The following is a 13,783-nucleotide window of genomic DNA, read 5'->3' on the forward strand; positions in this document are numbered from 1 at the left end:
TTAGTAAAAGCATTAAGGTTTGAAGAAAAATTGCATACCATCGGAATATTACAAATCACTTAAAGCGCATTGGACTATTCAATCCCTCGACATATGTTCCATTCGGGTCAACAATGTCTATGAGATTTCACCCCTTTTGGACTAGCGTGTGACATCCACTCCGCTGTGGCTAACTACAAAAAGCACCCCGAGGGCATCCTGTTAATCTGTTGATAAACAACAAAGGAGACTGTCTGTCTATCTATCTATCTATCTATCTATCTATCTATCTATCTATCTATCTATCTATCTATCTATCTATCTATCTATCTATCTATCTATCTATCTATCTAAATTTTGTATGTTTAAGGTTTATATAAGTATGTTTAAGGCTTGTATGAGCAACCTGTATTGTTTTGTACTAAAAAAATGAAGATTTAATGAAATAATATGCTCTGTATAGATAAATAAAGTTAAGTTTACTTTTACGTTTACTTTTGAAAGATGGGCTTCAAGATTTAGGCGACTTTCTCCTCCGTAATAAAAAAGTGGCCGAAAAAAAGCGATCCAACCTTTTTCTCAACCGCATCAAGCTTTCTTATTCCATTTTCATTTCAAATGAAACGGCTCGCCTCTTCTTTACACTTTACACCAAATATATTGAATGGATGTACGAGATATCAAATAATAAAAACGTTCTTAGCGCACTGGAGATACAGTATAGTATGTTTACACACGAATTAGGAAGAGGAAGCCGGATTTCTTCTAAAGGGTGGATGCTGGGTGACCTCTCACAGCGCCACGCAACGCAAAGAAGCACTACAGTACTGTTCTGTACTCGGAAAAAGGTGCACACAATACAAAATCTAACTTACAGCGATGTCCGGATATTTTTCGACATCCCGAAAAAATGTTCGTATCTACCGTTTTTCGTAACTCGAATGTTGTAAGTAGGGGAGCGTCTGTACAGCCCAAACCCCACAAAAGATGAAAAAGGAAGAGTTTATTCGAGCGTGGCTTAGAAATGCTCGTACTTGCAGGGGCATCTTGAAAGTGCTGGCTAAGGCTGCAATTATGATTTTAAGTCAGTAGGTGGCAGCATAGGGTAAAACGAGTTTCAAACTCCATACAGCTTTGAACTTCAGTTTCTGATATATTATAATATTGGATAATCTTTTATACAGCATTTTTGGGGGCATGAAAAACTAATACAATTGAATTAGCTTTTTTTCTGTAGCTAATCTGATTGTTTTTCTTTTTTAGTCTTATCTCCAGGATGCTCCAGAAGGACCCGTCGGTCCGAGCGTCGCTGCAAGAGATCGAAGCTCACAATTGGTTGCAAGGGCTGGACAACGTGTTGCTCAGCCCGGAAGCTCCTCCCCACTGGCTGTCGGGGGCGCTCTCCTCCAGCTTGCCACTCTCCCGGACGGTCGAGTCCGGCGACCTTCTCGCCGCCAGGCCGCAGTCTTTGCCGGCGCCGCGGCAGGTTAACCTCAGCTACTCGCTTCACCCACTGCCGGTTGAGGAACCTCGTGTTGCTCGGAACGCCACGGCACTCTTGCAGATCTGCGAGGAAGAAGAAGAGGAGGAGGAGGAAGAAGAAGAGGAGGGCAACCTAGCCAAAGAGAGTGAAGGTTTGTTGTCTTTATCAGTGGCCGTGCCTCAAAAGGAAGAAACTGTGGACAATCAAGAGAAAAAACGTCTGAGTTTGGAAAATCTAGAGAACAATGAAGCAAAGATGGAGATAGAACACCTGGGCAGCACAGATGTGATTTCATACCAACCAGTCGCTCACTTTAACAATATCGTGAGCCGTGCGCCCGAGCCCGCCGACCCGTTCTCCAGGATGCCGTGTTGTCAGGTGTGGAGCAACCGCCAAGAAACGGAACCAAACAACAACCTCAACAAAACCGCCGCCTCAGCTTCCGGCTCACCTAAGAAACTCAAGTCGAGCCGCGGAGCGAAGAAGGAGCCCAGGACGGACGCGGGGGACAGGGACGACTTTATGACGGATCGGTCGCAGTCGCGAAACGTTGCCGCCGGTCCCTGGGACGAAGCCGTCCCGGCCGTCCCTGCCAAGGTGGAACCGGCAGGCAAGCGCCACAGCCTGAAGCTTCGCGAACGTCTTTTCCAGCTGCCCTTGTGTGAGAAAGCCTTGGCCTTTAACATCCCAAACAACAACAAAGCCAAGATCCTCCCCCTGGGCCAGTACAACTGCTGCCATGTGCTTTAAATCAGTGTTTCTCAACTGGTCTGACTACAGGACCCGCCAATCCTATCCTAAATACAAGCCTATAAGAAAAATAAAGTCACATTTATGGAAAGAAAAGGTTTGTAGTTTACACCAAAGATATTTACATATAATTAAGTAAAAAAACAAAAACAAGACCAGTAAAACCAAATCAGTGCGTATAGTCCACACTTTAAGGCACACCGGATTATAAGCATACCTGTCAACACTCAGGGTTGGGTAGGGTTACTTTAACTTGATTACTTTCAATGACTTTTGGATTACTCCAATACCAAATATGCTATTAAAAGACAAAATAAACTAAATATGAATAAAATGATGACTCACAAGACGTGGTAAGCTTTCTCTCCTGGCTTTGATCTCTTTGATCTCCGGCAAAACGAACATAAAATGCGACAGAAACAAAATGAAAATAAATCCAAACAGCTTGCCAACATCATTTTTGCCGTTCCATGTATTCCGTTACTCCCCAAGCCTGCACAAAATTTAGTTATTTTATTCATATTTAGTTTCTTTTGTCTTTTATTAGCATATTTGGTATTGGAGTAACCCAAAAGTAATTGAAAGTAATCCAGTTAAAGTAACCCTACCCAACCCTGTCAACACTACTGCTTTACACCCCTTAAAGCCCCCCAATGTGCAATCCTGACCACTAGATGACACTGTGTTGTCTGGTGGTCGCATCCTGCCGGAAAAACATGGCGGCGATTGGATTCCACTGTGTTAAAGAAAGAGTTCATGTATTTTTGCCAAGTATTTTAATCACTGTTTCTAAATGAAAGTTTTTAGTACCACTAGGAGACATTAAATATTACACACTGTCCCTTTAAAAAGGCCTACCACTTTTATTTAGAAAATATCTAGCATGTTTTCAAAGTTAAACAACAAATCATCTTGAATTGAGACTAGTTTTTATATAATAGAATAGAATATACCTTTATCGTCATTGTTACAAAATGGGTTGAACATATTGTGACAACGAAATTGGACGTGGCACTCCAGTTTCACATTAAACAGTGAGGATAAACGAAAACAAAGAAGATAAGGTTATAATTTACACAATATAAAGGAACAAAGAAGATAAAGGTTTTAGTCTATTATGTAGTGTATAAATCTATTATCATTGGAAAACATTTAGAATGTTTGTGTCCTTCTTCAGTTTGTTTTTAGGTGCGCCTTATAGTCCAGAAACTACGGTATATATCTATATGTATCTGCGTTCGGCCATGCTCATCAGATGTAAACAATCGTTAACGGTCTTTTTCTGTGGTGTGAAATGATGGATGTTCACCCGAATTAGCGATTGTTATCGCCACCAACTGTTAAGGAGGGTTAATTGACCCTCAGCTATGTTTTCGTTGCAATATGATTCCAAGGCAAAGACCCGTGACCCACTTTTGGGCCGCATCACACCAGTTGAGAAACACTGATCTAAATAACGGCGCTCAGGACTCGGGCACACCCGAGCAGACAGTGCCAACATGGAACGCTTCACGGACAAAAACCACGTTTTAAAAAAACACTTGTTTGCACAACCCGCCTCCAGTCCCAAAACTCTTTCACCAACTTGAGACTGTTATGTTTATGATATTGGCTGACAACCAGTTCAGGGTGTTCCCTGCCCACTGCCCGAAGACAGCTGGGATGGGCTCCAGGACCCCCGTGACCCTACTGAGGATAAGCGGTGCAGATAATGGATGGATATTTATGACACGGCTCTCATGAGCCTCAGACGGAGATGATTGTATCGTCCGTCCGTCCGTCGCTGGCCTTTCCGGTTTCCGTTGCTTCGGTTTGCCACTCATCGTCACGGCAACCGCGTCGTGCATGCTATCGCCACATACCTTCATAATACCGTGTCTTGACTTTTGCAGGACACCGCTGTTGTCTTGTTCACTCGATTGCACAGTACAGTAACCGGTAGCGCACTACTGTACAGATATTAGGCACTTGATGTACACTACCCTTCAGAAGTTTGAGGTCACTCGGACAATTTTGTGTTTTCCATGAAAAAAGTCACTTTTATTGGCCTTTTTTTGACACTCTGCATCTCAGAGTTGTACCTCCTGTGGATGTTGACACTGGTTTTCTGGGTACTATTTAACCCAGCTGTTCGTTGAGAACCTGTAAAGCGTCTATTTCTCAAACTAGAGACTCAAATGTACATGTCCCTCAGCTTGATTGTTCCTCCCGCTTCTCTTTCTACTCTGGTTGGAGCAGTAACTACAAAACAGACTAAAAAAAAACCTAAAATGTTAAAAAAAACTTCTCAAATGTATCCAATGAAAAGGACTGTGCAGTTTAAATCAGCGATAGTAGAATCTATTCATTTTATTTTCATTTTGAGGCGGCAGTAGCTCAGGAGGTAGAGCGCTCGTCTTGGGGTCAAGGGATCCCAGTTCGAATCCCGGCTCGTCCGTGTTACATGTCGAAGTGTCCTTGGGTAAGACACTGAACCCCTAATACCCCCAATAAGCAGGTGAGCGTCTTACATGGCTGCAATACAAGGCCGCTATCATTGACTTGAAAAGCGCTATATAAATGCAGATCATTTCATTTCATATCATTTCTTTCAAAAAACAAAATTACCAGCAAAACCAGAACAACTTCAAATACTGTATATGCTCACATATAAGTCTACATCGCATACAAGCAACCCCCTTACAATGCTTTCAAATAGCCACACACTAAAAGCAATTCATGTCATGAACCGGAACAGCATCAGGACCCAAATGCGTGACATTTCTCACACAAGCCTTTTATTTTACGGGAAATGGGGAGTCATGCACGTTTGGCAGCAGTCTGGCGTGGAATGACAGGAAGCCAGATGGGGTCGATACCAGACAGGACGGGACAGACAGGATTGATATCGAAACAGGATATCGAAATTGAACAGGACAAAATAGACGGGTACGAAAATTGGAGAGAATAATAAAGAGGACAAAAATAGACGGGAACGATACCGGACAGGAAACGCAGGCAGGAAACCGGACAGAGTCAAAACCCACGTCTTGCGGGGCAGAGGATCGTTGATGGACTGTCAAAGGGAGAGTGAGAGCACTGAGCTTAAATACAAGCGAAGCCAATCTGTCAACGAGCTGCAGCTGGCGCCACACGGGCGGGGCCAATTGGGCGCCATGGCAACTGGGACAATTCAAAATATTAACCAGCATGTACCTGACATTGATAATTATTTATGTAGTTCAAGATTAATATAATATGGTAAAACCTAAAATATAAAATTTTTAAACCATTTACTGCACCTGGCAGCAACGTTTTAATGGCACTCGTACACCAGTTTCATATTTCGCAATAGTGCCCTTTTTTGACACGATCATTGTTGTCACTATTTTCCCCTTTTCCTTCCCCTTACCTCTAACTTCCTTAGGAACCATAATTATGGGCATTAAAGGAAGTAAAACCAACAAAATAACAATAAAATGAGATGTGGTTCCTGTCAAATTTGCCGATTAACTAAACAGGAAGAACAGACACCACCATCCACTATTAAGGAGTGTAATTGACCCTTTCGTTTTTGTACAGTCAGCGATATTTTTGGACTAATCATTGAATATAACGCATACCCCAACTTTGAGTTTTTAGGTTTAATAAAGTGCATTATAGACGAATAAATATTGTTTTCATGTGATTTTCCTTCAAAAATAAGGATGTTTCTAAGCGGCCTCAAACTTTTGAACGATAGTGTATATTTTGCGTATTTTCACATCCACTTACGTCTTATTTGAGGCAGAGGTTATACATTTACAGCTTTTTTTTGTACAAGGGCCAAAGTTGTGGAATAAGCTAATGTACATACATGTCATTTTAATTCCCTGTAGCCTGCAGAGCAGCTTACTTGTGGTTATTTCTACACTTAGATGCCAAAATTGGGTATCCCAATGGAGTCCCCGCTTATGAGGAAAGCGCGAATATCGGATTTTTGCTTGTATTTTAGCAGCAATGTAATCGTCCATTTGTAATCACAACTGTTCAAATATAGAAAGCAATTATTCCTGTACAGCCTGCCTTTCCCCTGGTGTGTTGTCTCTTTGTAATTATAGGACCACAGCACCCCGGAGCCATGTACTTATTTTTCTGTGTTTTATTTATTAAAATGGATTCATTCAAAGCTCACTTTGTGTTCAGTGTCGTTTGTGGGGAAAGAAGAGGAGCATTGTTGGGGTTTTGATTGGGATACAGCAGCACGTCACATGGTCTGCACTGGCTGGCTTGGTGCTTGCTTCCTTCGACTCGCCAAACAGAAATGTTCAAAATGTACTAACATGACAAAACCGGTTTAAAAAATAAATTCAAATGTATTGATTTGGTGCCACTCTTGTGCCCAGTGTCCCCAACATTCAAATACTTAGCTAGAATTTCCTTTATGTCAGAAACCAGAACAGAATCAGGAACCAAACGCGTGACGTTCTCACACAAGCCTTTTATTTTACGGGAAATGGGGAGTCATGCACGTTGGGCAGCGGTCTGGCGTGGAAAGACAGGAAGCCAGAGACCGACGAGATCGATTCCAATTGCCCGAGTTGATATCGGACGGATGGGGTCGATACCGGACTGGACGGGACAGACAGTATAGATAATGAAGCAGGATATTGAAAATAAACAGGACAAACTAGACAGGACACAAAAAAGGAGAAAATAATAAACAGGACAAAAATAGACGGAAACAAAACTGGAAACCGAAATTAAACAGGACAAAATAAATAGGAAGGATACCGGACAGGAAATACCAGCAGGAACAGGACCCAAACGCGTGACGTTCTCACAAGCCTTTTGTTTTACGGGAAATGGGGAGTCATGCACGTTAGGCAGCAGTCAGGCGTGAAATGATAGGAAGCCAGAGGTCGACGAGATCGAGACCAATTGCCCGAGTTCATATCGGACAGATGGGGTCGATAGCGGACAGGACGGGACAGATAGTATAGATAATGAATCAGGATATCGAAAACAAACAGGACAAACTAGACGGGAACGAAAAGTGGAGAAAATAATAAAGAGGACAAAAATAGACGGAAACTAAACTGAAAACTGATATTAAACAGGACAAAATAAACAATACCGTACAGGAAATACCAACAGGGTCAGGACTGAGTCGAAATCCACGTCTTACGGGGCAGAAGTTCGTTGACGGGCTGACAGGCTTGGGGAGTAACAGAACACATGGAACGGCAAAAATGATGTGAGCAAGCTGTTTGGATTTATTTTCATCTTGTTTCTGTCGCATTTTATGTTCGTTTTGCCAGAGATCAAAAAGATCAAAGCCAGGAGAGAAACTTTACCACGTGTTGTGAGTCATAATTTTATTCACATTTAGTTTATTTTGTCTTTTATTAGCATATTTGGTATTGGAGTAATCTAAAAGTAATTGAAAGTAATCCAGTTAAAGTAACCCTACCCAACCCTGCCGGTGTTTCATTTCCTAACCAATGTGTCAATCATCATTTGAACCGGTCGCTATTGGTTAAAGTTATTCGGAGGCAAAGGAGGCAGGTCCTTTTTAGCACTTACAGGCTTGCATAGGCTAAAGCGGGGCAAAACAAAGCCTGCACATGTTTGGTTGCTTTACGGCCTGGAGAAAACATTTTTTACGACTGTAGATTTGTGTTTGTAAACAGGAATTATGGAGCTAAACAGACAGCCAGCAACAAGCAACGTCCATCTATGCAAATGCTTCTCGGCGGATTTTTTTCTTTTATTTGTCGGCATTATTGCGTGTTTTATAGTGCGTAAATAATTTACACGGTTGGATTTACTACACTCACGGATGTAAGAGGACCATGGTTACGTATTATTATTGAATGTGATGGCTGCAAGACGACTTTGGTGAGCTACCCCGGCTTTATGTTTACCCAGTATCTTGTTTCAGACGGATGTTTCTGTGATGAGTCTATTTTTAAACTAAATTCAATTCAAAGTGTTTATTGTAATATGACCAGTAAAGAACCAGGTTTCCCTGCACAATGACATTCTTACTTTGCTGTCCACACAGTTGCCAGCGGAAAAAAAAAAAAAGGAAATAAGAAATGTTTGGCATTTCTTCAATCCCGAGAGTTTAACCTTCCTAATGATATGTGGAATGACACATTTGAGTGGTTGGGGATATCGTACAGACACCGTGCCGGTACGTGTCTGAGACACATAATTGCTTCTTTGCGAGCTGTCGGAATGTTAAGGGGTTGAAAAGTTTGACTGAACTATCTGTTTTGTTGACGTTCCCACTGTAGAGCCTTATAGTCCGGAGCGCCTTATGTATGGAAAATATAGGACAAAAAAATTTAACTTTATGTTTTAACCGTCAGCACTGACTGGCAAACTTTAACTCCTATTTACAGCATCACGCTATATCTATTGCAAAAAAGCAGACAATTCTCTACTAGTGACGTAGTATTATTGTGTCACTGTATTTCTTTACTGATAAAATAGGAAAAAGAAACAAAATAAAGTTGTCTCTTCAGGCATAAGGTAGATAATTTACTTTATTTATCATATTTTGGGAAAATAGCAAAGTTTTAAGGGCTATACAAAATAAAACCATGACTTGACTAAAGAAATAAGTGAAATATACATAAAATGAGCAAATCTGAAACAACTAATCGTAAGAAGTTGAACTCGTTGTTTCAGTATTACTTTGCTAAAAATAAATATATTTTTTTTACTAGTAATATAAGAAAATGAATTCTTTGAAATAATTGGCTGTAAGAACATGTGGTAGGTAGTTTGTAGATGGTTTATTTATCCTATTTCCATTTTTAGTAAGAATACTACTTAAAAACGGGGCAGCACGGCGGCGCAGTGGTTAGCGCGTGTGCGGCACAGTTCTGAGATCGTGGGAACCTCCTGCGTGGGTTCAAATCCAGCTCCTGGCCTAACTGTGCGGAGTTTGTATGTTCTCCTCGTGCTTGCGTGGGTTTCCTCCCACATTCCAAAGACCTGCATTTCAGGTGGATTGGCCGGTCCAAATTGTCCCTAGGTGTGAATGAGTGAGCGAGTTGTCTGTCCCTGTGTGCCCTGCGATTGGCTGGCAACCAGTTCAGGGTGTCCCACTGCCCAATGATTGCCTGGATGGGCTCCAGCGCCCCCGCGACCCTACTAAGGATAAGCGGTGCAGCTAATGAGATGAGATGAGACTACTTAAAACGGGGAAAGAAATCTGCCATAGAACGGTTTTGAAGAATATATATTTATTGTATTCCGTGTCCTAAAGAAATAAGTAAAACACACACAAAATGAGCACATGTAAAACAACTAATAACAAGTGGTTTAGTAAGTTGGTTTGGCATTACTTTGCTAAAAAAAAAAATTGTATGATACAAATGAGTAAACCCCAGCAAAACAGGGGTTGTCTTAATTAAAAAGAAAATCAAATACATTCTTATTTGGTTTAATAACTACAGCTCTGCGCTGTAGATGCGCCTTGGAGAAATATGTCATGTGAAGATGGTTTATATTTGCGGTAACATGCAGTCAAGGGAGGCAGGGGGTGGTGTCCTCGTGGAATTTTTAGAAAAAAAGATATAATAAAAATAATATTTATTGATTGTTAATATTGTCTGTTATTTAACTTCACAATTTTGGGGATTCTTGGTTTCAAAATGACAGAATTTTCACATTTGATTATCATAGTATGAATACGATGAGTACCACTGTGCTGAGCAGATGCAGAGTGAGGCACGCAATTCTCTTGCCTCATGGAAGAGGGTGATAGTGAGATCAAGGGTTCTGATTTGGAGCATTTCTCTTTTTATGAAACAGATTGCATGGGATCCCAGTTCTTTATTTTGACTGTTATACCTCACTGTTGTTCGTTACATTGACTACTGTCATGATTACTCATTGCCCTCACCTGTGCCCGCTCGTCTGGCGCCAGCTGCTGCTCGTTGTCTGATTGATTTCCCTCCTATTTAAACTCAGTACTCCAGTCACTCCTCGTCAGTCCGTCAACGAACCTCTGCACTTGCAAGGCATGCATTTTCACTCTGTCCAGTATCCTGCTTGTGTATTCAGAATACGGTATCGATTCCGTCTGTCCCGTCCTGTCCGGTAACTTGCTCGAGCATCCTGTATCCGGTATCGATCCTGTCGGTCCCATCCTGTCCGGGATCTTGCTCGTGCATCTTGTGTCTGGTATCGATCCCGTCTGTCCCGTCCTGTCCGGTATCCTGCTCGTGTATCCAGTATCTGGTATCGATCCCGTCTGTCCTTTCCGGTATCTTGCTCGTGCATCCTGTATCGACCCCATCAGTCCCGTCCTGCTTGTATATCTTGCAAGCAGTATCGATCCGGTATCCTGTATCCGGTACCGATCCTGTCTGTCTCGTCCTGTCCGGTATCCTGCTCGTGTATCCTGTATCTGGTATTGATCTCGTATGCCCCTGGCTTCCTGTTTTCCCGCACCTGAATTCTCTGCCCCACTGCTGCCCAACGATTGCCGAATCACTGGCATTTGCGTTCCCGCGCATGACTGCCCCGTTTCCGTAAAATAAAGCTTGGTGTGAAAACGTTACGTGTTTGTGTCCACCGTCTGTTCGGATTCTGACAGACTACAGTACATACATTGTCACTATCAGTCAATAATGTAACTGTTCTTTGATTTTTCACACCCTTTAGGGTAGATCTGCTTTTTAATGAAAAGAAAGACTTTTAGAACAGGTTGGAATTTCTCAACGGAGGTTGGGGTCCTCTCCTGTTCTCCTTGCAAGTTCAAAATTGACGTATTCTCCCCTTGTAATAAACTATAAACGTATCCCCCCAAAAATAGAATTAATGATAGTATTAACTAGCTTACAGCAAGTCAGGCCATTCAGTAGTTTCTTTTTGTTGCATGGACCTTTTTTTTTATAAAGGAGTTTGATTTATTGATGCTTTCATTCAAAAGGGGCAGCACATGGACTCTGTTTCTATGTAAGGTAAGACTAAAAAACATGTTTCTTTATGCTACTGTTTATATATTGCTTTTTTGCTCTACCAATCAAATGAGGAAAAAGATGCAGGTTCATTTATTTGTATATCTGACTGTGCCTTGCCAGACACAATCCTCACTGCATGTAAAGTTCTAAAAGCCAATGCTTTGAGTTATCTAAACAAGTCACTGCTGTAAGCATTATACACATTCTGGGACAGAAGGTGGCGGTGCTTTATTACATTGCGAGAATGGTAACTTTGGCAATTTCCAACAAGAAAAGCTAATTTCAAGTTGGGGCGACTAGTAAATGCAGCATAGGGCTAATGGACTAAATTTCCCCACATCCTCTGGCACAGAAGGAAGAATAGGCTATAGTTTGAGTGTCGCAATAGCATTAAGATAACTGTGATTATTCGTACGAATTGCCCAAGCAATTAGCTTGCTAACTTTAAACAAAAATCGGAAAACAGGGCTTGTCCTGGATAGTCAAGACAGTCCTAAAATGAACTTTTTGACATTCCTGTAAATAGCCACTTTGAACAAGACATCAGACATCACTTCAAGAATACAGTGTCAACATCGTAATAAATATTTAACCTTTCTTTGAATATAAGGTTAAGTACCTCACTCTGTACTGCATTTCTTGCACAACACAATATATAGATATATATATTTGTATATACATTCAGTTGCAGCATAAGGACAAATATTGAACATTGTAAATGCTGTTTGAATTGCACTTTTAAAATGCAAGTGATGGGAAAGTGCAAATCGAAGCGTGTACATTGTCAAAGCACCACTTGTGTCCTAAAAGCATAAAGCAGCAAAGTGGGCATTAAAACTGTCATTTAAAACTTTGGAGAGTCAAAAAGATCGTGAACTAAAAAACGGGCGAAAAGTGCTTGTTTGAACTGTTTTGTTGGCGCAAGAATGAAAAACATTTTCAACAACTGTCAAATGCTATCCTGAAAAACGATTTTTGGAGGGGAAAAATATAGCGTGCCGTCTGGGCCACAGTTCAGGATTGACTTTCACACTTGCCCCTTTTGACGTAGAGTTATGAGACCATTTCAGTACTGTTAGTGAGTGTTTTTGAACAGCAACTTTGTAAGCCATGGCATTGGTTTGTAAGACCACTTTAGTACTTGAAGTGAGCGTTTTTGAGAAATGCATACGAAAGCAGTTTACCAGTACCCGTGTAAGCTTTTGACATTGGTTTATGGGACCATTTCAGTAGTGTAAGTGAGCACATTTAATCTGTGTATGTGAAAGCATTTGACCAGCAAGTGTGTAACTTTCTACATTGGTTTATGAGACAATTTCAGTACTGTTAGTGAGTGTTTTTGAGCAGTAACTGTGTAAGCCATGACATAGGTTTGTAAGAACCCTTTGGTACTGGAAGTGACCGTTTTTGAGAAATGCATATGAAAGCAGTTGACCAGTACCCGTATAAGCTTTTGTCATTGGTTTATGAGACCATTTCAGTAGTGTAAGTTAGAAAATTGAATCTGTGTGTGCAAAAGCATTTGACCAGTAAGTGCGTAGCTTTCTACATTGGTTTATGAGACAATTTCAGGAGTGTAAGTGAGCAAATTTAATCTGGGTATACAAAAGCATTTGACCAGTATGTGTGAAAGCTTTTGACATTGGTTTATGAGACTATTTCAGTAGTGTAAGTGAGCAAATTTAATCTGTGTATGCAAAAGAATTTTACCACTATGTGTGTGTAAACTTTCTACATTGGTTTATGAGACAATTTCAAGAGTGTAAATTAGCAAATTTAATCAGGGTATGCAAAAGCATTTGACCAGTATGCGTGAAAGCTTTTGACATTGGTTTATGAGACTATTTCAGTAGTGTAAATTAGCAAATTTAATCTGTGTATGTGAAAGCATTTGACCAGTAAGTGTGTGAAAGCTTTTGACATTGGTTTATGAGACCATTTCATTAGTCTAAATTAGCAAATGTAATCTGTATATGCAAAAGCATTTGAGCAGTATGAGTAACAGCTTTTGACATTTGTTTATCAGACCTTTTCAGTAGTGTGAGCGTGTTTAACCTGAGTATACAAACGTAAAATGATAAGCAGTGTATACAAAAGCATTTGAGCAGTATGTGTGAAAGCGTTACACATGTGTTTTAGCATTTCAGGTGCAAGTGTGAGAGCTAATCCTGATTTACGGCAGAAACAGCACCCCATAAGAAAATGAGGAATATTTTCCCATTTGTGGTTTCGGGCTTTTAGGGGGTCAGAGAACTACATTCTTAAAAGAACAGTGTGTATTATTACTAGATTCCGCTGTATTGTGTAGTGCAACCCTAGACGAGTGCTAAAAAGCACAAGGAAGAATACAAACTATGGATACTGGGGGTTACTAAAATGCATTGTTTTACTCCTTTTTTTTTTCTCCGGGCTATTTGAGGTTTTCGGGTACCAATAGCAGCAAGAGGGTGAACTGTTATCTCAGCCACCCTAGGTGAGCCTCATGTTGTGTAACCAGTATTCAAAAAATGCACATTTACTGTATATCGTGAATTTATGCTTATTACCCAAATCAATATTCGTTTTTTTAACAAGGAGGCGCTAATTTATACAAAAAGTCCTTTGAAAGGGACACTGTTTATATGACCAC

General features: G+C 40.8%; 2 protein-coding genes across 2 annotated transcripts in view; one reads left to right on the plus strand and one right to left on the minus strand.

Moving 5' to 3' along the window:
- The window catches only part of snrkb (SNF related kinase b), a 29,185-nt gene extending 22,821 nt beyond the window's left edge, over positions 1 to 6,364 (plus strand). The window contains exon 5 of the mRNA XM_088339790.1: positions 1,243 to 6,364. Within this exon, the coding sequence (XP_088195916.1) occupies positions 1,243 to 2,212 (970 nt within the window). The 3' untranslated portion in view covers positions 2,213 to 6,364. The remainder of the gene's footprint in view (positions 1 to 1,242) is intronic.
- ano10b (anoctamin 10b) overlaps positions 5,772 to 13,783 on the minus strand; it is a 31,805-nt gene continuing 23,793 nt past the window's right edge. The window contains exon 17 of the mRNA XM_088339789.1: positions 5,772 to 7,388. The gene's annotated coding sequence lies outside the window, so the exon portion shown is untranslated. The remainder of the gene's footprint in view (positions 7,389 to 13,783) is intronic.

The sequence above is a fragment of the Urocampus carinirostris genome, chromosome 7 (genome assembly GCF_059441175.1).
Source record: "Urocampus carinirostris isolate Australia breed hairy pipefish chromosome 7, RoL_Ucar_1.0, whole genome shotgun sequence".
Lineage (NCBI taxonomy): Eukaryota > Metazoa > Chordata > Actinopteri > Syngnathiformes > Syngnathidae > Urocampus > Urocampus carinirostris.